A 24259-nucleotide genomic window follows, 5' to 3' on the forward strand; every position below is an offset into this window, starting at 1 on the left:
GAGGTATCACCTCACACTTATCAAAGTGACTAATATGATAAAAAAAAAAAAGGAAAATGAGGGATTTTGGAGGGGATGTGGAAAAATGGGGATGGATACTAATGCACTGTGGGTAGAGTTGTGAACTGATCCAACCATTCTGGAGAGCAATTTGAACTATGCCCAAAGAACTATAAAACTGTGCATACTCTTTGATTCAGCAATACTAGTGTTGGTTTATATCCTGAAGTCAACCAAAAAAAGGGAAAAGGACCTATTTGTACAAAAATATTTATAGAAGCTCTTTTTGTGGTGGCTAAGAGGTGGAAATCAAAGGGATGCCCACAAGTTGCGATATATGATTATAACAGAATAGTATTATGTTGCAAGAAATGACAAGCAGGATGGTGATTTCAGAAAAACCTAGAAAGACTTACATGAACTGATGCATAGGGAAGTGAACAGAACCAGGAGAACACTCTATACAGTAAAAGCAAAATTGTTCAATAAAGAAGTGTGAATGACTTAGCTATTCCGTGCAATGCAATGATCCAAGATAATCTCAAAGAACCAATGATGAAGCATACTATCTGCCTCCAGAGAAAGAAATATTGATTGAATACAAACATGCTATTTTTCACTTTCTTTTTTCCTTTGAGTCTCCTTATATAAAATGACTAAAATGGAGATATTTTACGTAGTTGTACATGTATAACCTATAACTAATTGCTTACCATCTCAGAGAGGAGGGAAGTCAAGAGAGAGGGAAGGATAGAATTTGAAACTCAAAACTTTAAACAAAAATGTAAAAAATTGGAAAAAAATGCTACAACCAAGATGCCTATTGGAAATTCAATTGGAAAGGCCAATAAAAGATGGTGATGTTATGTAGACCAAAGATTCATTTGTATATAAATAAGAATTAAACCCATAAGAGTTGATGATAGAGAATAATGAAATAAAAGTTCTACAACAGAGCACTGATATACACTTAGTGGATAGGAAAAAGATGATAATACAGCAAAGGAAACAGAAAAGCAGCAATCAAACAGAAGAATCAAACTTAGAGACTGTCAAAGCCAAAGATAGTAGTCCTTAGGAAATTAGGTGAAACAAGAGGACTGCTGACTATGCACAGAAAAATGATTCTCTCTATTTTTATAAGAAGGAAGGGGCAGGGGACAGCTAGATGGCACAATGGATAGAGCACCGGCCCTGGAATCAGGAGGACCTGAGTTCAAATATGGCCTCAGATACTTAACACTTAACACTATACTTTGAAATCATAAGAACTATCTCAGTAAGAAATTCAGGGGCAGCTGGGTGGTGGAGTGGATGGAGCACCGGCCTTGGACTCAGGAGAACCTGGGTTCAGGTGTGACCTTGGACACTTGACAATTGATGGCTATGTGACCCTGGGCAAGTCGCTTGGCCCCGGTTGCCTCACCAAAAAACAAAACAGAACAAAACAAAAATTCTTCACAAGAAATTCACAGAAGATAGGGCTGAACTAAATATGAAGGGATGATATCTGTAAAGCATTTATGTTTTGTTCTTTGTAGGGCAGACAGGGAGGGGTGTCTTATGTCTGAGGCTGGATTTGGGCTTGGGGGGCCTCCTGGGTCCAGGGCTGGTACTTTGTCCACTGTGCCACCTAGCTAATCTATGACGACATCATTAAAATAGGGTTGAGGTGTAGGAGGAATAAACTGGGGGAGGGAGAAGGGGAGAGATGGTCTGGGGAGAGGTAGTTCACATGAAGGAAACAAGAAGAAAGCTTATGGAGGAGAGTAGAAGAGGGGGAAGGAGTTGGGGAGTGAGTGAACCTTAATATCATCAGAATTGACTCAAAGAAGGACTAACATATATACTCAAGTAGGTATAGTAATATACTTTTGCCCTGGGGGGAGGGAGGGAGAAAAGGGGGGGGGAAGGGAAGGAGGAAAGGGCAGATTGGGGGAGAGAGCAGTTAAAAGCAAAACACTTTCAAGGAAGATGAAGATGTTCTGCATGACTGCACCAGTATGACATATTGACTTGCTTGTTCTCATAGGGAGGGTTGAGGAGGGAGGGAGGAAGGAAAACTTAGAACACAGAATTAGCTCAGGGACCCTGATCTCATTGGAGTGGGCTCATGGAGGGAATAGCTTTCATGCCCAGTTGGGAGGAGCAATCTATTTAACCCTGCAGGAAAATAGGAGGGGAAGAGGACAAGGAAGGAAGGGTGAAAAAAGGGAGTGCAGAGTGAGGGAGAGGATAGTCAGAAGTAAGGCACCTCTGAGGAGGAATAGGTAAAAAGAAGATAGAGTAAATGTCATGGGAAGGGAGTGGGATGGAAGGAAATAGTTATGATTGATTATAATGGCAAAATGTATGGTACCTACTTTGGGCTTTTGTGAAGAAGATTCTCTGTCAAGCTTAAGGTTGATATAGAGGTTGTGATGAACAGGATGCTATCGGGAAAACCTGGAGAGACCTACATGAGCTGAAGCAGAGTGAAATGTACTGTATAAAAAATAACAGCAATAGTGGTGGATGATCTGCTGGGAAGCATGTGGTTGTTTTTAGCAAGGCAATGATCCAATGTAACCCTGAGGGACTTATGAAGATTGCAGCCCATCTGCAGAGAAAGAACTGATAGTATCTGAAAACAGATGGAAACATTAAAAAAAAATTTTTTTTTCATTTCCTCTTTGACAATTCCTTAATCTGAAGTTTTGGTTTTTTTGACTGTTTTCTCTCACAACTAGCTAATATGGGAATTTTTCCATGACTACTCATGTATAACTTATTTTGAATTGATTGAGTTTTTGTGGGTGGGTGGGGGTAGAAATGGAGGGGGGAGGAGAAGTTGGAACACAAAGTTTTTTTTTTAAATTGATGTTAAAATTTTGTTTTTACATATATTTTGGAAAATAAAATTCTATTTAGAATAAAAAAAATAAAAAACAAAAAAACAAAACACTTAACACTAGCTGTGTGACCCTGGGCAAGTCACTTAACCCTCACTGCCAAAACAAAACAAAACAAAAACAACAAAAAAAAGAAGGAAGGGGCAGATACCTAAAGCTACAGATTGGTAAGAAATGCCTAGGAAGATTCTGGAATTATTAGTTTGTGAAAAGAACATGGCAACAACTAAGTTAAGAATAAGTTAGACTGCCAGAAGGTAACTGAATGCCAATTTACCCACCTACCCCTGAAGAAACTCTACAAACTTGAAACTTGGGATTCTCCCTCACTATTCTTTGACTCTGAAATGATTTTTTGACTGAAGAGGGGTGGGGTATGGGCAGAGCCTAGGGAAACAATCAATTGAATGAAAATCAAGGGGAGAGACAGCAGCTTTTTCATGTCTTGATATATAGTCTGCTTATAGTCTCTCTTTAACTAATCTTGATGCCTGTCTTGATTCTTTTTTTTTCTTCAGGTTTTCCTTTTTTCTCCTTGGTTTTACATCAAGATGGTGCTTTGAAACACATGTCCAGAGACCCAAAAGCTATGGAGATATGGAACAAAAATGTCCTAGATCCATTTTTTTTCTTTCTAGCTACTTCTCTAAGGCAGCATTTCCCAAGACTGGTTCTCCATTTTGAGTATAAATGGAGGGTGAGTCTGGTTGCTGACAGAAACCTTCTGCAAACCAACAACCCAAAAACCAATTTGATTATCAGCACCACTCTCGATGCCAAATTTATGACCAGCTATCACATGGGAGATGAGGGAAAGAAGGCAGGGCACAGCAGAGACTTTGAACTTAATCTTCCTTACCTCCAGGCTATTTTCTTTTTTTTTTTTTTTAATGTATGAGGTATTTTATTTTTCCATTACATGTAAAGATAGTTCTCAACTTTTGTTTATACATGCTTTACAATTTCAGATTTTTCTCCCTCCCTCCCTCCCTTCCCTCCCCCTTCCCCTAGACAGCAGGTAATCTGATATAGGTTATATCTATATATCTCTATACATATACGTATAGATTATATATATACACACACACATATATATATATACACATAATAACATTAATCCTATTTCTGAATTAATCCTGTTACAAGAGAAAGAATCAGAGCAGTGATGCAAAACCTCAAAATAGAAAAAAAAACACAACAGCACCCAAAACAAAAGAAATAATATGGTTCAATCAGCATCTATACTCCACAGTTCTTTCTTTTTTTTCTTGGATTTGGAGATCCTCTTCTATCATGAATTCCCTGGAACTCTTCTGTACCATTGCATTGGTGAGAAGAATATAGTCCGTCACAGTAGGTCAACACTCAATGTTGATGATACTGTGTACAATGTTCTTCTGGTTCTGCTCATCTCACTCATCATCAGCTCACGTAAGACCCTCCAGGTTTCTCTGAACTCTTCCTGCTCATCATTTCTTACAGCACAATAGTATTCCATTGTATTCATATACCACAACTTGTCCAGTCCAGGCTATTTTCTACTGCTTCTTAAGGTTGAGTGGGCAGCAGTGAAAACATTCCTGCCATTTAATCCAAGCCCACCTGCTTTTGCCCTTAAAGGTTTGGAGATCTGATCTCCTGAAACATACATAAGCAATTATAAAAGATGACTGTGCTGAAAAACATTCCTAAGACTACTGGGGGACGAGGAAAGGGATTCTTCCCCCTTACTACTCTGTGGTTATAACAACAAAAAAAGATGAGGGATGGGCAGGGAACATGCTTATGCTGCCTCTACTGAGATTCCCTTCAAGTGTCCTGTGACAAGTGACCATGTTCTCTGTACCACTAGTACAATTAGTCTTTCATCAAAAGCCCTATGCTCTTGACACCCCTACACTTATAGCCATTAGTTTTTACTAAGCTATACATATGTCATATGTCCTGGCCCCTCTATCCAGCTTTCACAGGTTCCCAGAAAAACCATGTTCCCTTAGAGAACTGTCACCCATTCACGTCAGCCAGATTTGAACGGGACCTTGTGCCAGCCTAAATCATATACATGTACTACTGTGCTAAAAGTATATAAATTACAAAATTTAAACAAAATTTTCAATTTCTGTATAAAGAAGCTACACAGCTAAATCGGAGAGGTGAGAGAATTGAAGCAGACACACCAATTCAGAAGCTATGGCAGAAGTCCAGTGAGAGATAATGGAGGCATCAATTAAAATGATAGCAGTGTGAATAGAAAGAAAAGCACAAAACTGAGAAATGTGGAGGCAGAACCAGTAAGATTGGACAACTAATTGAACATGTAAGGTAAAGTGTTGCTTAGGCCTGCATATATGAATGAAACCTTCAAACTTAAGATTTCAATTGATGCTGTAAAGTAAGAAAGTAACAGGGCAGCTAGGTGGCACAATGGATAAAGCACAAGCCCTGGATTCAGGAGGCCCTTAGCCCAGATCTGGCCAAAGACACTTGATACTTAGTAGCTGTGTGACCCTGAGCAAGTCACTTAACCCTCATTGCCTGAAAAAAAAAGTAATGAAATGATGGCAGATATTTTCAAAACAAAAGAAAATAAATTTCTCTACTTAATAATTATGTCTAAAGTATGTGATAATGTAATAAGAAATACCTAAAGTTTTAAAAACAAATTTTGATGAATACCTTTCAATGTTTTATATTACCAAAATTGTCCCCTATATCCCACATATTACAAATATTTTTAAAAGAAAAAAATATAGAGAAAAATCATCAAAACCAATATATTGGAAAGTCTTTAAATAGGTACAGCATACAATACTTATTTGGTAAGTATCAATGTACCACATTCATTAGATTCTGAGTTTGTTGAGGTCAAGGATTGTCTTTTGCCTCTTTTTGTATCCATAGTACTTAGCAGAGTGTCTGGCATATGGAGGCACTTAATAAATGCTTACTGAGTTATGAGACTCGGGGACCTCCCACCTCAAAAAAGGAGTAGGGAGGGAATATCTTCTGTCTGTTCTTTGGAGCTATGATTGTAATTTTGTAACAACTTTGATTGCTTTGTGGTTATTCTTTATGTTTACATTACTCTAGTCAATTTGTATGGGTTTTTTTCTGGTTCTACTCCACTTTGCATCAGATCAAGTAAATCTTTCTATGCTTTTTTGAATTCTTCATGTTTGACAATACTTATAGCACAGCAATATTCCCTTACATTCATAGACCATACATTGTTTATACACTCCCCAATCAATGGACATATGCTTTATTTTCAATTCTTGGCTATCCCAAAAAGTGTTACTATATTTTCATGTATATGAGAATTCTTTTTAACTATAAATCACCTCCTTTGGTATAAGTTCAATAGCGGAATCTCTGGGTCAAGGGATATGGATGTTTTAGTCATTTCACTTTCATGATTCAAAATTGCTTTCCATAACAATTATACTGACTTGGTCACTAAACCAACAATAACCCTAGTATGCTGAACTTCCCATGGACCCTCCAACATTAACTAATCTCATCTTTTGTTATCTTGGTCGATTTACAGGGTATTGAGAGGGAAACCTCAGAATTATTTTGATTTACATTTCTCTTATCATTAGTGATTTGCAGCATTCTTTCATGTGGTTGCTAACAATTTTCTTTCTTTTTTTTTTATTAACAAAGTTCAATTATCCTTTGACCTACTCCTCCTCTCCCTCCCCCACCTCTTTTCCTCTCTTTCCTGATCTTTTTCTCTCTCTCAACACCCCCCCACACACACACACACACACACATACCCCATAAAGGAAGCTGGTGATGCAAAGGATATAGAACAAGGTGTGGTGTCAGAAAGACCCAAATTCAAATCTGGCTATAAACATTTACTACCTGTGTGACAGTGGACAAGTCACTTAAATGATGTTTGCCTCAGTTTCCTTATAACAGCAACTACCTTACAGGGTTGTTGTGAGGATCAAATAAAATAACATTTGCTAGACTTCATCATTCCCAGAATCTCATCCTGCAAGATACAATAAGCTCATAAACTCATACCTCCTCAGCACTCCAAGCCCCTGGGCGCCCACCCTCCTTCGTGCTGGAGGGGATGGAAGAAAGATCTGGAAACTCCTGCCTGATCCTTCTCCATTGGTATCGATTGAATTCTCTTCATTATTTCCCACCTGGTTACTTTCCTAGACTACATTTTCAGAAACTCATCATTCTGCAAAATGATATCAACATTTCCCACCCCAAAAGCATGATTTCATCATACCCTCATACAAGGTAATCTCCTCCTCTCTGCAGCTCTCCCTGGCTTTTCAGCTTCTTTTTATGTACTGTCTCCCTCATTAGCCTGTGAGTTCCTAGAGGGCAGGGACTGTCTTATACCTCCCTGTGTATCCCCAGAATTTAGCACAATGCCTGGCACATAATCAGTCCTTATTCTATGTTTTGTGAGTAACTATGATCTGCCCACTCATGGCAATTGGCCAGCAGATGTTATTGGTCGTGATGAGGAAGTGGCCCCTTTCTCTAAAATGATTTTCTCTTCTCAATGATAACTGTAGATACTGGACTGGAAGAAGTGGCCTGGGGGGACACTGCTATTCTTTTCTTTTGTCTTATCACTACATCTACTTTTTCTAAAATTATCTCCAATAATTATCGGGAGAGAGAACATCTTTGCTTTACTGTTACATTTATTTAGGAAAGCTTCTAATGTGTGGCCATTGCTTGTTTTGGGTTTTAGATACTCCTTATTACATTAAAAAAAAAGGACCCCAACCTGTAGGGCTTTTAGCATAAATGAGTGTTGCTCTTAGTCAGACTTTTACCAAAATTACTGAGATAATAATGTGATTGTGGATGGGTTTTTTATTAATTATATTGCTCGCTTTCCTAAAGCTAATCCATCCTTACATCCTTGATAGTAATTCAACTTGGTTAAAATGGTTCATTTCTTGGATAAACTGCTATAATCTGTTTAAACAAGATTTTATTTGAAATATATAAATCAAGTCATTAATGATATTGGTCTTTATCCTTGGTTTGGGTATCAGAACAAAACCTGTCTCACAAAAGGAATTGGATAGAGCTCTTTCCTTCTAAATTTTGAGAAGAATTTATGTAGTATTGGTAATAATGATTCTTTAAAAGCCCAAAAATAGCAATAAAAGAACCCTTGGGGCAGAAAAACAAACAAAAATTGGGGCTGAGAGTTTTCTACAGCTATAGATAGATTTCAGGGGGCCAAGTTGGGACACAAATAAAGCCTAATCCCGCAATCGAGCCGACACACCAGACACCCACAGGAGGAATTTGCCCCAGTGCCTCTGAATTGGCTGTAGCACCAGTGTTTTCTGGAACCAAGCGCCCAATCAGGCTGAACGGCTGGCCCAGGGGGTAAGTACAGGGGTACCAGTGGACTGGGGGGAAGGAATCGACTGTCTGACCCCAGCGAGCAACCAGGAAGAAATCCTGAGCGGCTGAGGGTCCAGTTGGGGGAGGGGAGCAGGCAGGCTCATTGGAAGCTAAAAACCACGCCACAGAAAGCTTTACTGGTTGGTTGCTTAGTAAGAAGGCCTGAGGTTATCTCCAGACCTGAGAACAGGCCAGGTGAGATTAAAACCTGTCCCCCTTAAACCAAAACACCTGGGACCCTCTGAAGCTGGGAACAGAAGCAGAGCTGAGAAGCAGCCCAACCCCTATCCTCCCCCCACCCCCCAGTGGAGAATTTAAAATCAAATGAAAGTGAGGCCAGGCAGGCTGAGAAGAAGCCCAACCATCCCCCGGGCCACACTTTAGTTTGAACAGTGTATTCTGGAAGCAGCGCCACACTTTAAGAAGGACTTAAAAAGCCAAGAAATAGTAAGCCAGGATGAGTAGTCAGAGAAAGCAGAAGACCATCAAAAACTTCTTTGGGGGTAAGGTAGACCACAATATAACCTCAGAAAAAGAAGATGATAACAGGCTCAAAGCTTCAACATCCAAAGCTTCCAAGAAAAATATGAACTGGTCTCAGGCCATGGAAGCTCTCAAAAGGGACTTTGAAGAGAAAGTAGGAGAAATAGAAGATGTAGAGAAAGAGAGGAAAGAATGGAAAAGGAAATGAGAGCAATGCTGGAAGGTCATGAGAAAAAAGTCAACAGTTTGAAAAGCCAAATGGAAAAGGAGATTAAAAAACTGTCTGCTGAAAATAATTGCCTAAGAATTAGGATTGAACAAATGGAAGCTAGCGACCTTATGAGAAACCAAGACACACTAAAGCAAATCCAATCGAATGAAAAAATAGAGGGCAATATGAAATATCTCCTTGGAAAAACAGCTGACCTGGAAAATAAATCCAGGAGAGAGAATTTGAAAATCATTGGACTACCTGAAAACCATGACCAAAACAAGAGCTTGGATACCATCCTCCAAGAGATTGTAAGGGAAAATTGCCCTGATATTCTAGAAGCAGAAGGTAAAATAGAAATTGAAAGAATCCACTGATCACCTCCTGAAAGAGATCCCAAAAGGAAAACCTCCAGGAATATTATAGCCAAATTCCAGAACTCCCAGGTGAAGGAGAAAATATTGCAAGCAGCTAGAAAAAAGAAATTTAAATACTGTGGAGCTCTAATAGGGATAAAGCAAGATCTAGCAGCTTCTACATTAAAGGACTGGGGGGGAAGGAATATGATATTCCAGAGGGCAAAGGAACTACAGCCAAAAATTACATACCCAGCAAAACTGAGTATAATCTTTCAAAGGCAAAAATGGGATTCCAATGAGAAAGCAATCTTTCAAGCATTTGTGATGAAAAGACCTGAACTGAATAGAAAATTTGACTTTCAAATACAAGATCCTGGAAAAGCATAAAAAGATAAACAGGAAAAAGACTTCATGAGGGATATTAAAAGATCAAACCACTTACATTCCTACATGGGAAGATAGTACTTCAAAATCATAAGAACTATCTCAGTAAGAAACTCACAGAAGACACAGGTATGAACTGAATAAAAAGGGATGATATCTGTAAAGCATTTATGTTTTGTTCTTTGTGGGGAAGACAGGGTGGGGTGTCTTATGTCTGGGGCTGGATTTGGGCTTGGGACCTCCTGGGCTGGTGCTTTGTCCACTGTGCCACCTAACTAATCCATGATGACATCATTAAAATAGGATTCAGGTGTAGGAGGAATAAACTGGGGGAGGGAGAAGGGGAGAGATGGTCTGAAGGAAACAAGAAAAAAGTTTATGGAGGAGAGTAGAAGACAAGGAAGGAGCTGGGAGTGAGTGAACCTTAATATTATCCAAAAAAAAAAAAGTTCGATAGGATTCTCCTCTGAACCAAAAAGGACCAAAAGTATTTTCTCTTTGTTAGTTCCTTTATGGCTAATTCTGTTTCTTTATCTGAGACTGGATTATTTAAGATCATTATTTGGTGTTCTGTTAGTTTCAGTAATTTGTATTTTTGAAGGGACTCCTCTATTTTTTTGTGTTCTCAGTTTTATTAGCATATAACTGCAGACAAAGTTTTTATAAATCTTTTTATTTCATCTTCTTTTGTTGGGATTTCACCTTGACTATTTTTTAGTTGATTTGATTTTTTGTTCCCTTATTCATCATCAGATTGACAAAGGTTTATTAAGTTTGTTAGTCTTTTCAAAGAAATAGCTTTTAGTTTTATTTGTTTATTAGATTTGTTGGCTTCCAGTTTATCTATTTTTCATCTAATTTTTAATAATCTTTAACATCTAATCCTATATTTATTTGGGGTTTATTACTAACTTTCAATTTTTTAATGCATACAAATTCTAGTAATCATCTTCCAATTTTTTTAATTAATTTTTTTAATCAGTAAAAATACACCTTCTTGCCCTCCCAATGAAAAGCAAGACCCCTGTTACATACATGTTTGTGTGTATGTGTGGTTTATATGGTCAAGGAAAACATTTCTGCATTAACCATCTCCATATACAGACACATACAAATATGCAAATGTGTATACAAACGTGTTACATTTTACATAGTAAGTCCTCCATTTGGAGGTGGGTAGCACAGTTAATTAGTAGGTCTCTGGCATCATGGTTGGTCATTATGAGATGTGAGAGGTGAAGACATGCCATCAATAAACATACAAAGTCGTTCAAAGTACATTTTAACAACATAGTTGTCACTATATGAATTATTCTCCAGGTTGTATAAACTGATAAAATGGGAAGTGAACCCCACCCAAAAAGGGGGGGAAGGGAGTGAACAATTTTCCCAGGTTTCTCTGAAGCCATTCCCTTCATCATCATTTCGTGCAGCACAATAGTATTACATCACATTTATTTATATTCATCACTTATTTAGTTTTTCTCTAATTACTGAATCCTCCCTCAGATTTCCATTCTTTGTCACCTAAAAAAGAGTTTTTGTATATCTATGATGAGTCTGTTTTGCTCAGGACAACTCCCTCCCTTAATATGATCTCCTTCTAATGTCTTCTTCTCCCTTCTTCTTTTCCCTAGGTTTTTTTATGGTGGAATTCTCTGTTTGTTCATTCTTTCCCATTACTTCTTAAGGGCCCTGCACATTCCTGGAGGGAAGGTTTGGAGAAGTCCAGTTGCTTCTCTCTTGAAAAAGAGTAAGTGAGTATCTGTGTGTGTGTGTATAAGAGACAGAAAAATAAAAAGTCTTTTAGCTCCAATTCCTTGAGTAGTGTCCCCACTTTTTCCTTCTGTTTATCTTTCTGTTAGATTTCTCTGAACCAAAGACGATATCTTCTTGCATTACTGTATTACTATGTCTTCTTGTAATTTAGTTAATATTCCTGTATGAATTAAGATACTAAGCCATTTGAAGAATTTAAGTTTAATATTGATAGTGGTCTTTTTTTTCTATGGCTCTTTTCAGTATGATGCAGTTTTCTTGTTATAGATTTGTTTTTGCTATATCTGATAGCGTGACTGTAACTCCTATGTTTTGGGCTTATTTGATGTACAGTAAATTTTGTTCTAACTCTTCACTTTTACTCTTCTTTTTGTTTGTGAGTTGTATTTCTAAGCAAAAGACTATAGGTTTTTTTTCTTATGAACTATCACTTTTTTCATTCTATTGGATCATTTAATTAATTCACATTTAAAAGTATAAAGCTAAGATAATATCTTCCTCCATTTATCTCTCTAATACTTTTCCCTTAAAATTGGGGATTTTTTTGGTTCCTTTTCCTCTGCCATTTCAGTTATTTGTGCACAATTTAATTTAATGGCGTCTCATTCCTACCTGTTTCACTTATTAGTTTAAAAAAAAAGATTTATTTTCCTCATTCTATAGGAAAATAAGTAGAAAAATTTAAAAAACATCATTAAAATATTAGGAAAGGGGGCAGCTAGGTGGCGCAGTGGATAAAGCACTGGCCCTGAATTCAGGAGAACCTGAGTTCAAATTCGGCCTCAGATGGATGACACTTACTAGCTGTGTGACCCTGGGCAAGTCACTTAACCCCCATTGCCTCGCCAAAAAACAAAAACAAACAAAAAATAATAGGAAAGGAGAAAATCTTGTTTCAGTGGTGACAGTGGATCTCACCAAAGAATGCTCCCATGGGAAAGAAAGATATTATATAAAGTAGATAGAAACCTTACAATATGTATATTTTACAGGAGTTTGGTTCCTGGAGGAAACCACTATTCCTGCCCCAAAAGGGGAATTAAGAGTTCTTGAGTGTAACTGGAAACCAGAAACGTGGGAGGTCATGGCCCCAGAAAGGAGTTTTCATGGGAAATGAGGTAGAGGGGGAGGTCAGGGGAGCAGAGATCATGGGGATGGCAAAGAACAGTTAAAAACTGTACAATCAAGAACAAAGAAAAAATCCTACCACGGTTCAATACTTCTATCTTTTCTATCATTTGAAGAAACTGGCATTTCTAATAATGAGGAACAACAGAAAAGGGGATTTGAGGGCAATATCTTCAAGACAATAATATAGAAATGATTTAGAAGAGAGAACTTAAAATGGGTACGTTAGACACTCTAATTCCATGAGGAATACAAAAATTAAAGTAAGAATGCATAAATATAAGGGCCATGAGTCAAAGAATAGACAGAAAAGTCCATCTAAAATAAAGAGAAAAATATAAAAAAAGGAAATAAAAATGAAGTTTAAAAATCCTTTTCAGAAAAAAAGTACAGAAAATTAAATTTAAAAAAACCACACAAAACAAGGTGAGGAGAAGGAAAGGGTATTTTACCTGTCTACTTAACTGAGAAAAAAACAGGGGTTAGAACTAGAAAACTAGGTAAAAAGAAAAAGGAATTAATAAGTAAAGCAAAACTCCAAAATTAAGGAATGAAGTGACAAAATAGGTATGAAGAATATAAGGATGAAAGAAAGAGAACCAATGGGAATAGAGTTGCCTTCAAATAAACGAAGCTAAAATAAGAGACATGAGTGCTGTTTTTAAAAAAGAAGAGGGGGCTGTGTGACCCTGGGCAAGTCACTTAACCCCCATTGCCCCGCAAAAAAAAAAAAAAAAGAAGAAGGGGAAAAAATCTTAAGTTGGGCATTTCAACCAATTACTGGATTTGGACCCAAAGCATTATCACAGAGAGAGTAAGTGAATTGCTCAAGATCACACAGGAAGTAAATGTGAGGCAAATGATTTGAACCAATTATTTTCCAAACCTTCCAAAAGTCCAGTATTTTATCACTATACCACACTAAATTAAAGAAATACATAAAATGAATCCTTCTAAAAGAAGTACTGATTAAGCTATCATGAATATCACTAATATTACATATATAAATACAATACTTACTAAGTAATTGTCATCCTGGAAGGCATAGTGCAAAGTTGTAATCCACTTGTTGTCACCATTTACTAGGACATCTCTCTCTTCTCGAAAACATGCTGTCTAAAAAGAAAAATAAAATTTTGGTAATTATCGCATTCTGAAAAAACTGATACATTTTTTCTTTTAAAAAAAGGATTATGGTTATATTCTATTAGTTATTAAAGCTCAATCAAATGTGACATTTACTCCTTGGGGCTACAAAATCAGAATACTATTTTTTCTTGTTTATAATAGCTTAGACAGGGGTAGCTAGGTGGCACAGTGGATAAAGCCTCAGCCCTGAATTCAGGAGTACCTGAGCTCAAATCCAGCCTCGGACACTTGACACTTACTAGCTGTGTGACCCTGGGCAAGTCACTTAACCCCAATTGCCTCACCAAAAAAAAAAAAAATAATAATAGCTTAGACAACAGTGGAACAAACAATATATTGCTAAAAACAAACCTCTTCTGCACACAGTAATACCTCACTACAGCATCAGTAATAATTGCTATACCATCTCCACCCAAAATTCAATGCATACCTTCCTTTTGTGCTTATGTCCTCCCCTAAGTGTTCCACAGAAATTCTATCCAATATTCCAGAGACCTTCCTTTAGGACTTTAAAAATTCCATCCCAGTTTCTTATTAAATTATTAGCTCCTTTCCTTAATATCCATTTTCTTGATGATATTTTACAGATTACTTCTTTCACATAAATCATCACTGATAATATACGGCAGGCTTACTTAAACCTACTATGTGTCTACACTGCTTTTTAGGTCAACCATAAATATGGATTTTCAGAGATCATTGCAATCAGAGAATTTCAGTCATTAATGAAAGAATACTAGTGTGAAAAATATCAGGCTCCTATTTCTAAAAGGAGCTCAGAGCAATGAAAACATTGTATAACTTTACAAATAAAATCGATTCTGCTTTCCTTCATCTACTCAATTCAGGTCATTTTCATCTATAGTGTCAATCTTAGACATGTATATTGAAGGTTAAATACTCATCGAACTTGTCATGCAACCTGTCACAGAACCCTAAGGCACACCCTGCCATATGTGTCATCTTTCCTTAATTAGAATATAAACTCCTGGGGCAGCTAGGTGGCACAGTGGATAAAGCATTGGTCCTGGATTCAGGAGGACCTGAGTGCAAATCCGAACTCAGACACTTGACACTTATTAGCTGTGTGACCCTGAGCAAGTCACTTAACCCTCATTGGCCCCCCCCCCAAAAAAAAGAAGAATATAAACTCCTTAAGAGAAGAAACTATCTTTTTTTGTTTGTATCTCATATTTTAGTACATTGTTTGGCACATAACTAAGGACTTATTTTTTTTCTTCACTGATGCTTTTCAAATGGATTTTCAAAATTAAAAAATGTTTAACATATAACAAAATGCTTTATTAATCTTTTCAATTTCAACAAGTACTTAAGTAGCTTTTGAATTTCTTAAAGTCTTTTCTTCTTTGTAGTACATGTATAGCAATAGCTATACTTTAAGAAAAATAAAACTTTTTCCCTATTAAAATTACTTCCCTAAAAAATCCAATAGCCAAAAAATAAGTTCCAGTTCCTATGTAGTTATTACTATTTGCAGAGAATTACTGATTTTTAAAGATGAGGAGTACAACTTGACTTCCAGTACAAACAAATCTACTACTGTATACCCATCCAAATGAATATTGTTTCAAGTAGTTCAAAAAGAATAGGTCAGCTAGGTGAAGCGGTGGATAGAGCACTGACCCTGGAGTCAGGAGGACCTGAGTTCAAATCTGGCCTCAGACACTTAACACGTACTAGCTGTGTGACCCTGGGCAAGTCATTTAATCCCAACTGCCTCACCAAAAAAAAAAAAAAAAAAAGGAAAAGGAAAAGGAAAAGAAAAGAAAAAGAAGAGGACCTAAGAAATCATCAAAAAGGAGTACTTTTTTACACTTTTCTTATACCCCAATAGCATATATAGATGCTCAATGAGTCCTAATGTACGATATAATTTTTTTTTTTGGTGACGCAATTGGGGTTAAGTGACTTGCCCAGGGTCACACAGCTAGTGTTAAGTGTCTGAGGCCATATTTGAACTCAGGTCCTCCTAACTCCAGGGCCGGTGCTCTATTCACTGCGCCACCTAGCTGCCCCCAATATAATTTTTTAAAGCTTTGAAATAAAGCCAACTTTCAAACTATACATGTTTTAAGGGAAATTTTTTTAATAGAATTTTATTTTCCAAAATATATGTAAAAACAAATTTTAACATGAATTTTTTAAAAAGTTGTGTTCCAACTTCTCTTCCTCCTCCATTCCCACCCACTACCCACTAGAACTCAAGCATTTCAAAATAAGTTATACATGAGTAGTCATGGAAAACATTCCCACATTGGCTAGGTTGTGAGAGAAAACAGTCAAAAAACCCCCCAAAACTTCAGATTGAGGAATTGTCAAAGAGGGAAAAAAAATTTTTTTTTTTAAATGTGCTTCCAGGGGCAGCTAGGTGGTACAGTAGACAGAGCACCGGCCCTGGAATCAGGAGCACCCAAGCCCAAATCTGGCCTCAGACACTCAACATCCACTAGCTGTGTGACCCTGGGCAAGTCACTCAATGCCAACTGCCCCACCAAAAAAAAAAAAAAAATGTGTTTCCATCTATTTTCAGATACTATCACTTCTTTCTCTGTAGATGGGTTGCCATTTTCGTAAGTCCTTCAGGGTTATATTGGATCATTGCCTTGCTGAAAATAACCACATGCTTCCCAGCAGATCATCTTATACTATTGCTGTTATTTTGTATACAGTACATTTCACTCTGCTTCAGTTCATGTAGCTCTTTCCAGGTTTTTCTGATAGTATCCTGTTCATCATAACCTAAATAAAGTACCTTAACTTGACAAAGAATTTTCTTCATATTAGCCCAGCAAAGTAGGTACCATACATTTTGCCATTATATTCAATCATCATAACTATTTCCCTCCATCCTATTCCCTTCCCATGATATTTACTCTATTTTCTATCTTCTTTTAAACTATTCCTCCTCAAAAGTGTTTTACTTCTGACTGTCCCCTCCCCTACTCTGCACTCCTTTTTTTTTCACCCTTCCTTCCTTATCCTCTTCCCCTCATACTTTCCCGTAGGGTTAAATAGATTACGCCTCCCAACTGGGTGTGAATGTTATTCCCTCCATGCACCAACTCTGATGAGTTTAAGGTCTTTGAGCTAATTCTATGTTCCAAATTTTCTTCCTCCCTCTCTCCTCAACCCTCCCTATGAAATCAAGCAATTCAATATATCATACTTGTGCAGTTAAGCAGAACATCTTTACCTTCCTCGAAAGTATTTTGCTTTTTACTGCTCTCTCCCCCAATCTACCCTTCCCTCCTTCCCCTCTTCCCCACCCCCTTATCTCCCTCCCCTCCCTCAGGGCAAAAATATATTAGTATACCCACTTGAGTATGTATGTTAGTCCTTCTTTGAGTCAATTCTGATGATATTAAGGTTCATTAACTCCCCAATTCCTTCCCCCTCTTCCCCTGCCCTCCATAAGCTTTTTTCTTATTTCCTTCATGTGAACAACCTCTCCCCAGACCATCTCTCCCCTTCCCCCTCCCCCAGTCCATTTCTCCTACACTTCAACCTTATTTTAAAGATGTCATTATGGGTTAGTTAGGTGGCACAGTGGACAATGCACCAGCCCTGGACCAAGGAGGTCCCAAGCCCAAATCCAGCCCCAGACATAAGACACCCCACAAAGAACAAAACATAAATGCTTTACAGATATCATCCCTATGTATTAAGTTCAGACCTGTGTCCTGTGTTAATTCCTTACTTAGATAGTTCTTATGAGTTCGAAGTATTATCTTCCCATGTAGGAATGTAAGTAGTTTGATCTTTTAATATCCCTCATGAAGTCTTTTGCTGTTTATCTTTTTATGTTCAGGTCTTTTCATCACAAATGCCTGAAAGTCTTCTTTCTCATTGAAATTCCATGTTTTCCTCTGAAAGATGATGTTTAGTTTTGCTGGGTATGTAATTTTTGGCTGTAGTCCCTCTGGAATATCATATTCCATGCCCCCCAGTCCTTTAATGTAGAAGCTGCTAGATCTTGCTTTATCCCTATTGGAGGTCCACAGTATTTAAATTTCTTTTTTCTAGCTGCTTGCAGTATTTTCTCCTTCACTTGGGAGTTCTGGAATTTGGCTATAATATTCCTGGAGGTTTTCCTTTTGGGATCTCTTTCAGGAGGTGATCGGTGAATTCTTTCAATTTCTATTTTACCTTCTGCTTCTAGAATATCAGGGCAATTTTCCCTTACAATCTCTTGGAGGATGGTGTCTAGGCTCTTGTTTTGGTCATGGTTTTCAGGTAGTCCAATGATTTTCAAATTCTCTCTCCTGGATTTATTTTCCAGGTCAGCTGTTTTTCCAAGGAGATATTTCATATTGCCCTCTATTTTTTCATTCGATTGGATTTGCTTTAGTGTGTCTTGGTTTCTCATAAGGTCGCTAGCTTCCATTTGTTCAATCCTAATTCTTAGGCAATTATTTTCAGCAGATAGTTTTTTAATCACCTTTTCCATTTGGCTTTTCAAACTGTTGACTTTTTTCTCATGACCTTTGTGGTAAAAAAAAAAATGGAAGTTTTAACTGAAATTTAAGAGTTGAACACATACTACTGAAACGGTTTTTAAAGGACCGCCCTTTCGGGAAAGAGACCATGACGAACAGCCGTGCGCCTGCTGCTGCCCGGGAGAGCGTGGCCAAGCACGCGATACTTCCAAGACTTCCGGGAAGCTAACTTAAAGCCGGGTAGTAGAACGGAAGTGGCCTCTCTGGCTCACTCTCACGAGGGGTGACAGCGTGTTCTGGTGATTGACTCTGGTTCTCAGCCCATGAGGCAGTTTTGGGATTCAGTGAGTTTTATAAAAGAATATAGACTAAGCTTAGATCTAAGACTATTCATTTGTATTTCTATTTTCCTATTTCCCTAATCAGTATCACCTGTTTGTTGGCTAATTAATTCCTAAACAATAAAAGCTAATCCCTCTCTGATTAATACTCAGAGGCTTCTTTTCTTACTGGTCTGGGAGATCTATAAGGGAAAAAGTTCAAAGGGGAAGTTTAATGATCTTATATCCAATTTTAAATCTCACACCTTCCTGCATCGCTCTCATTTCCCTTTCCATTCTTTCCTCCCTTTCTCTACATCTTCTATTTCTCCTACTTTCTCTTCAAAGTCCCTTTTGAGAGCTTCCATGGCCTGAGACCAGTTCATATTTTTCTTGGAAGCTTTGGATGTTGGAGCTTTGAGCCTGTTATCATCTTCTTTTTCTGAGGTTGTATTGTGGTCTACCTTACCCCCAAAGAAGTTTTTGATGGTCTTCTGCTTTCTCTGCCTACTCATCCTGGCTTACTATTTCTTGGCTTTTAACTCCTTCTTAAAGTGTGGTGCTGCTTCCAGGACACACTGTTAGTGCTACAGACTAGCCCAGGGGGTGATTGGGCTTCTTCTCAGCCTGCCTGGCTTGTGAGTAATCATGGCGGCTTTCTCTTTGACTCAGAAACAGAAGTCTGATTGAACTCTGATTCTCTATGGTCAGAAGCTTGGCGTGCTTTTGCCCCTCCCACACTGGGCCACCACCACTCCATTCAGCCCACTGATTCAGACCCATGGCACTTTACCCCAACTCCAGTAGATACTGCCTACACTTCACCCCAGCCTACCGCCGAACCCCCTCACCAGTCCATAATCGGAGCCTCAGAAGCTGCTGGTGCTGAAGACTCTGACATGCGCTGGAAGCAGTGTCCCTGGCTGGGTCCGGACCGCCCGCTGAGCTGTTCAGCCTGATCAGTAGTTGATCAGAATTGCCCTCTTTTGTGGAGAAATAGTCTCTGTTCTTATGTGCATTAGGCTATTCTGGGTTTTGATTTTTACCGCATTATTTGGGCATGAATGGACGGGTTTATCTGGAGCTCGTGGGAGTCACAGCCTCTACTCAGCCATCTTGGCTCCGCCTCCCAAGGGAAAATTTAATTAAAGAATCTTGCAAGAGAAACGGGCTAGTTAAACTACATCTTTATCAGGAATGATGCCCCACTATCTCTCTATGCAAATGACACTCAAAATCAAAGGATTATGGAGGGCGGCTAGGTGGCGCAGTGGATAATGCGTGGGCCCTGGATTCAGGAGTTCCTGAGTTCAAATCTGGCCTCAGACACTTGACACTTACTGGCTGTGTGGCCCTGGGCAAGTCACTTAACCCCCATTACCCCGCAAAACAAAACAAAACAAAACAAAACAAAATGAAAAGCCCATGTTATTAAAAAAAAAATCAAAGGATTATCCATTTTAGAACTAGAAAGAATCATATAAGATTATAACAGTAATTCAACCCCTTTCACTTTACAAATTAGAAAACTAAGGCCCAGAGAAGTTAAGTGCTTTGCTCATAGTCATATAGTTATACATCACTAATCTAATATTCATCATTAATTCATGACTAGTATTCATCACTAATCACTAGATCATCAGTTTTACATTTGCAACTGCTCAGACCACATGTACATTTAGTTTTCTCTTTGGAGTATCAAAAACATCAATCATTTTTATTAGCATTCAGATAACAGTTCCAGGATGATTTGTCATTTTGCTATTCTTTTATATTTAATATTTTATGAACTATTGTAGAGTGCTATATATAACTGAGTAAGATGCAAGATCACCTCAGAACTCATGCAAAGTATCTTTGCAACAACTTTAGCAGCAAACAAGTCAATAAGCTTGTTATATACCTTGCCCTGTTCACACACTGTTTTACTTTCTTCCAGCAGGGCTCTTTATTTTGAAAGCTTTTCATTCCATATAGTCTGGAGATTTTGGGTATGATATCAAAAGCTAGCGAGATTTTGATATATAAACCTTGTTGTGAGCACATAACTGTTAGGATAATTCTTTTGTAATTTCTGAAGGTAATTAGATGGTTCTGAATTATCTTCACAAACTTCTTTATTTTCCACAAATAAATCCTCATAACTCAGACTTTTATTTAATTCTTCTTTGTCAACACATTTTCTAAATTTATGTAGAAGTTACCCATGGAGGGTCTTTTAAATTCTATTCTTGGCTCTTACCTTTTTCATGGGCTATATCTAGGTGAAATCACTTATACATATGTTTGTAACATGTAATAGCATGTACTTATCATTAGTTTTGACTATTGGTCAATGAAATGATATCTTTTTATTCTAAAAGTATTCTGGTAGGGTTTCTTTTTAACCTGTTTAGCATGTGCTCTGAGAACATCTATGAATCCTCTTCCTCCTTTTTTAGCAATAAAATATAAATCCTTCTGAAGTTTTGGGGTGCTAACTACATATTTCTTTTTTTTCCTTATTTTTTCTTTTTTTGCAGGACAATGAGGATTAAGTAACTTGCCCAGGGTCACACAGCTAGTAAGTGTAAAGTGTCTGAGGACAGATTTGAACTCAGGTCCTCCTGAATTGAGGGCCAGTGCTTTATCCACTGCACCACCTAGCTGCCCCCTCTCCCCCTTTTTTTTTGAAATGATGTTATTTTTTATTACCTTCTGAAAATTAGTGTACCCTTTTAAAATATACAACATACTGAAAATAATTAAATTTTATAGTTTCATGTACAATCTCTTTTTAAATTATTCTTTTTTTTTTTTTAGTGAGGCAATTGGGGTTAAGTGACTTGCCCAGGGTCACACAGCTAGTAAGTGTTAAGTGTCTGAGGCCGGATTTGAACTCCGGTACTCCTGAATCCAGGGCCAGTGCTCTATCCACTGCGCCACCTAGCTCCCCTCTTTTTAAATTATTCTTATTTGAATTTGTTTCTGGTTACAATATCTATAACAAAAATTTTAAGCCAAATACTCAGAAGTAACCTCAAACATCCCTTTAATCATATAAAATATACTTCCTCTATGTGTTTCTAAGGACTCAGTCCTATACCATATGATGACAAATTTTGTACCCTAAGTCCATAAAAGAGAAGGCATAAGCACTTTAAAAACCAGAAGCACTGAAAATGGAAGGTCGAATTAAGTACACAGGATTATACATGCATTTAGAAAGACATAGGACTTAGTTGTCTTAGCTTAGCCTTTCTATCATATATGGCAGAGGAAAGACATTTAGGATTTAATCCTTCAATCCCTAATGTACTAAATGAGGAACTTGAAATGGAATTTTAAAAGCCATAAAATTGGGAGGAGCAGCTGGAGCAAACCAAGTACACAAAGAGCAAGTGCATTCTGGAGGCTTCTCCACAGATGTAGCCTCCACACTCTTAAAGTTCTGGAGAGAAGCAGTGCGACAGAGCAGAGAGCTAGATTTGGGGTTAAGAAGCCTGGGTTCAAATCTCACTTCTTATATTTATTTTTTTAATTATTAATTTTGTGTGTGTGCGGCAATGAGGGTTAAGTGATTTGCCCAGTGTCACACAGCTAGTAAGTGTCAAGTGTCTGAGGCCGGATTTGAACTCAGATCCTCCTCAATCCAGGGCTGGTTCTTTATCTACTGTGCCACCTAGCTGCCCCTCATTAATGCAATGAACTACATATTTCATTATACTATATAACTTTTTGTTACAGTGCATTCCAAATTTGTTATGTTCTACTTTACAACTCTAAAAGTATGTATTATTACTGATACTGAAGAGGTGAATTAAATGGATTCTTCCCACTGAACTTTGATTTCAGAATCCTATTGTGTCTTGATGTATTCAGCCAGTCTTTTCTTTGATATCTTTATGCTCTATGGTCCTAGCTCTGGAGGAAAGACCTAAGTGTCTGTAGGCATTGTGTGTATCCATTAGCTCAATACAAATTTAAACTGAAAGTCTTCAGTTTCTCTCTTGCCTTGCCATACATTAGAAATTTTATTCTTGGGGTTTCCAAGACGAGAGATAGCAACAAGAGCATTTATAGGAAGAGTCCAACTCTCCCACATAGACTACGAAAAGGTTTTTAAAGAGCATCAGATGGGGGCAGCTACGTGGCGCAGTGCATAGAGCAACAGCCCTGGATTCAGAAGGACCTGAGTTCAAAGCTGGCCTCAGATATTTGATACTTACTAGCTGTGTGACCCTGGGCAAGTCACTTAACCCTCATTGCCCCACCAAAAAACAAACAAACAAACAAAAAGCATCATATCAAATAATCATCAAGAAATCAAGGCATAAACAAAAAGAAAACTACAGATGTTTAGAGATGGATTCCACTCAGGTAGCCAGCATTAGCATAGGCAAACAGGCAATAAGAATGTAACTAGATAATGCAAGAGCACCTGAAGCTTTCAGAACTCCAACAAGGAAGCCTCCAAAAGTAGGAGACAGTTGGAAGACAAAAGTATTCTAATTTAAAAAAAACCAAAAAACTCCCAGAGAGGGGTAAGTAGGATATGGATGGAGGAAGCTAAGAGCAGAATTCTGCCCAACAGCAGTATGGGGAACCCTTAAGATCTCAGAGCTCTGATGAAGAATGCTGCATAGAAGGAGCCTTGAAGACCTTAGCAATGTGACTGAGGATGTTCCAGCTAGGCCTTAATGACTCTAGGAGACACAAAGATTAGAATGTAAAAAAAGTTTTAATAGAAGAAAACATAATAAATTGATCATCAAAAACAAGTGATACAGGGGCAGCTAGATGGCGTAGTGGATAAAGCACCGGCCCTGGATTCAGGAGTATCTGAGTTCAAATCCGGCCTCAGACACTTGACACTTACTAGCTGTGTGACCTTGGGCAAGTCACTTAACCCCCATTGCCCCACAAAAATTAAAAAAAAACAACAACAAAAAAAAAAAAAACAAGTGATACAGAAAATAGGTAAAGGAGAATTATCATTAGACTCCCTGAAAACCATGACCAAACAATAACTCCAAATACCAAATTTCAAGAGTCAAAAAGAAAAATTACCCATATTTCTTACAATCAGATAGCAACATATCCAAAAAATATACTTACCTCATGGAAAAAAACCCACACTGAAAACAATTAGGAATGTCAATAAAAATCTAGAGCTTCCAATCAAAGAAAAAAAAAATTGCAATCAGTCATAAAGGGTCAAAAGTACTAAGGAACCACAATGGTGATCACATGAGACTTAGTAGAAAATATTATAAAGGAGGGGAAAAATCTTAGATTATATTCCAAAACGCAAAAGATAAAAGGTTACACAATACATGCCATCCCCACTTACACTGTCCTCCTTGCTGTTCCTTCACACAACACTCCATCTCCTTACTCCATGAATTTTCACTGTCTGTTTCCCATGCTGGGAACCTTCTCCCTCCCCATCTCTGTCTCTTGGATTCCCTGACTTTCTTCAAGTCTCAGCTTAAGTCCTACTTTCAACCAAAAACCCTTCCCAATACTATTTAATCTTACTGCCTTCCCTTGGAGAATACCTCAGTTGAGTCTGTATATATTGTGTTTGTACATTGTTGTTTGCAAGCTGTCTCCCTCATTAGATTATGAGTTCCTTGAGAGTAGGGGCTTTTTAGACTTTTCTTGTATAACAGTGTCTGTATAAGAGTCAAGAAGTGCCTATTAACTTGACTTG

At 37.8% G+C, this 24259-nt stretch overlaps 1 protein-coding gene across 25 annotated transcripts in view; it reads right to left on the bottom strand.

Moving 5' to 3' along the window:
* CDC42BPA (CDC42 binding protein kinase alpha) overlaps positions 1-24259 on the bottom strand; it is a 351215-nt gene that overhangs the window by 206597 nt on the left and 120359 nt on the right. For all 25 annotated transcript variants that reach the window (XR_006356412.1, XM_044004678.1, XM_044004682.1 and 22 more), the window contains one exon: positions 13659-13754. Coding sequence is in view for 24 of the 25 variants with exons in the window: in XM_044004678.1 (XP_043860613.1) it covers positions 13659-13754 (96 nt within the window). In the remaining variant the exon portion in view is untranslated. The remainder of the gene's footprint in view (positions 1-13658; positions 13755-24259) is intronic.

Source organism: Dromiciops gliroides, chromosome 4 (assembly GCF_019393635.1).
Source record: "Dromiciops gliroides isolate mDroGli1 chromosome 4, mDroGli1.pri, whole genome shotgun sequence".
Taxonomy (NCBI): domain Eukaryota; kingdom Metazoa; phylum Chordata; class Mammalia; order Microbiotheria; family Microbiotheriidae; genus Dromiciops; species Dromiciops gliroides.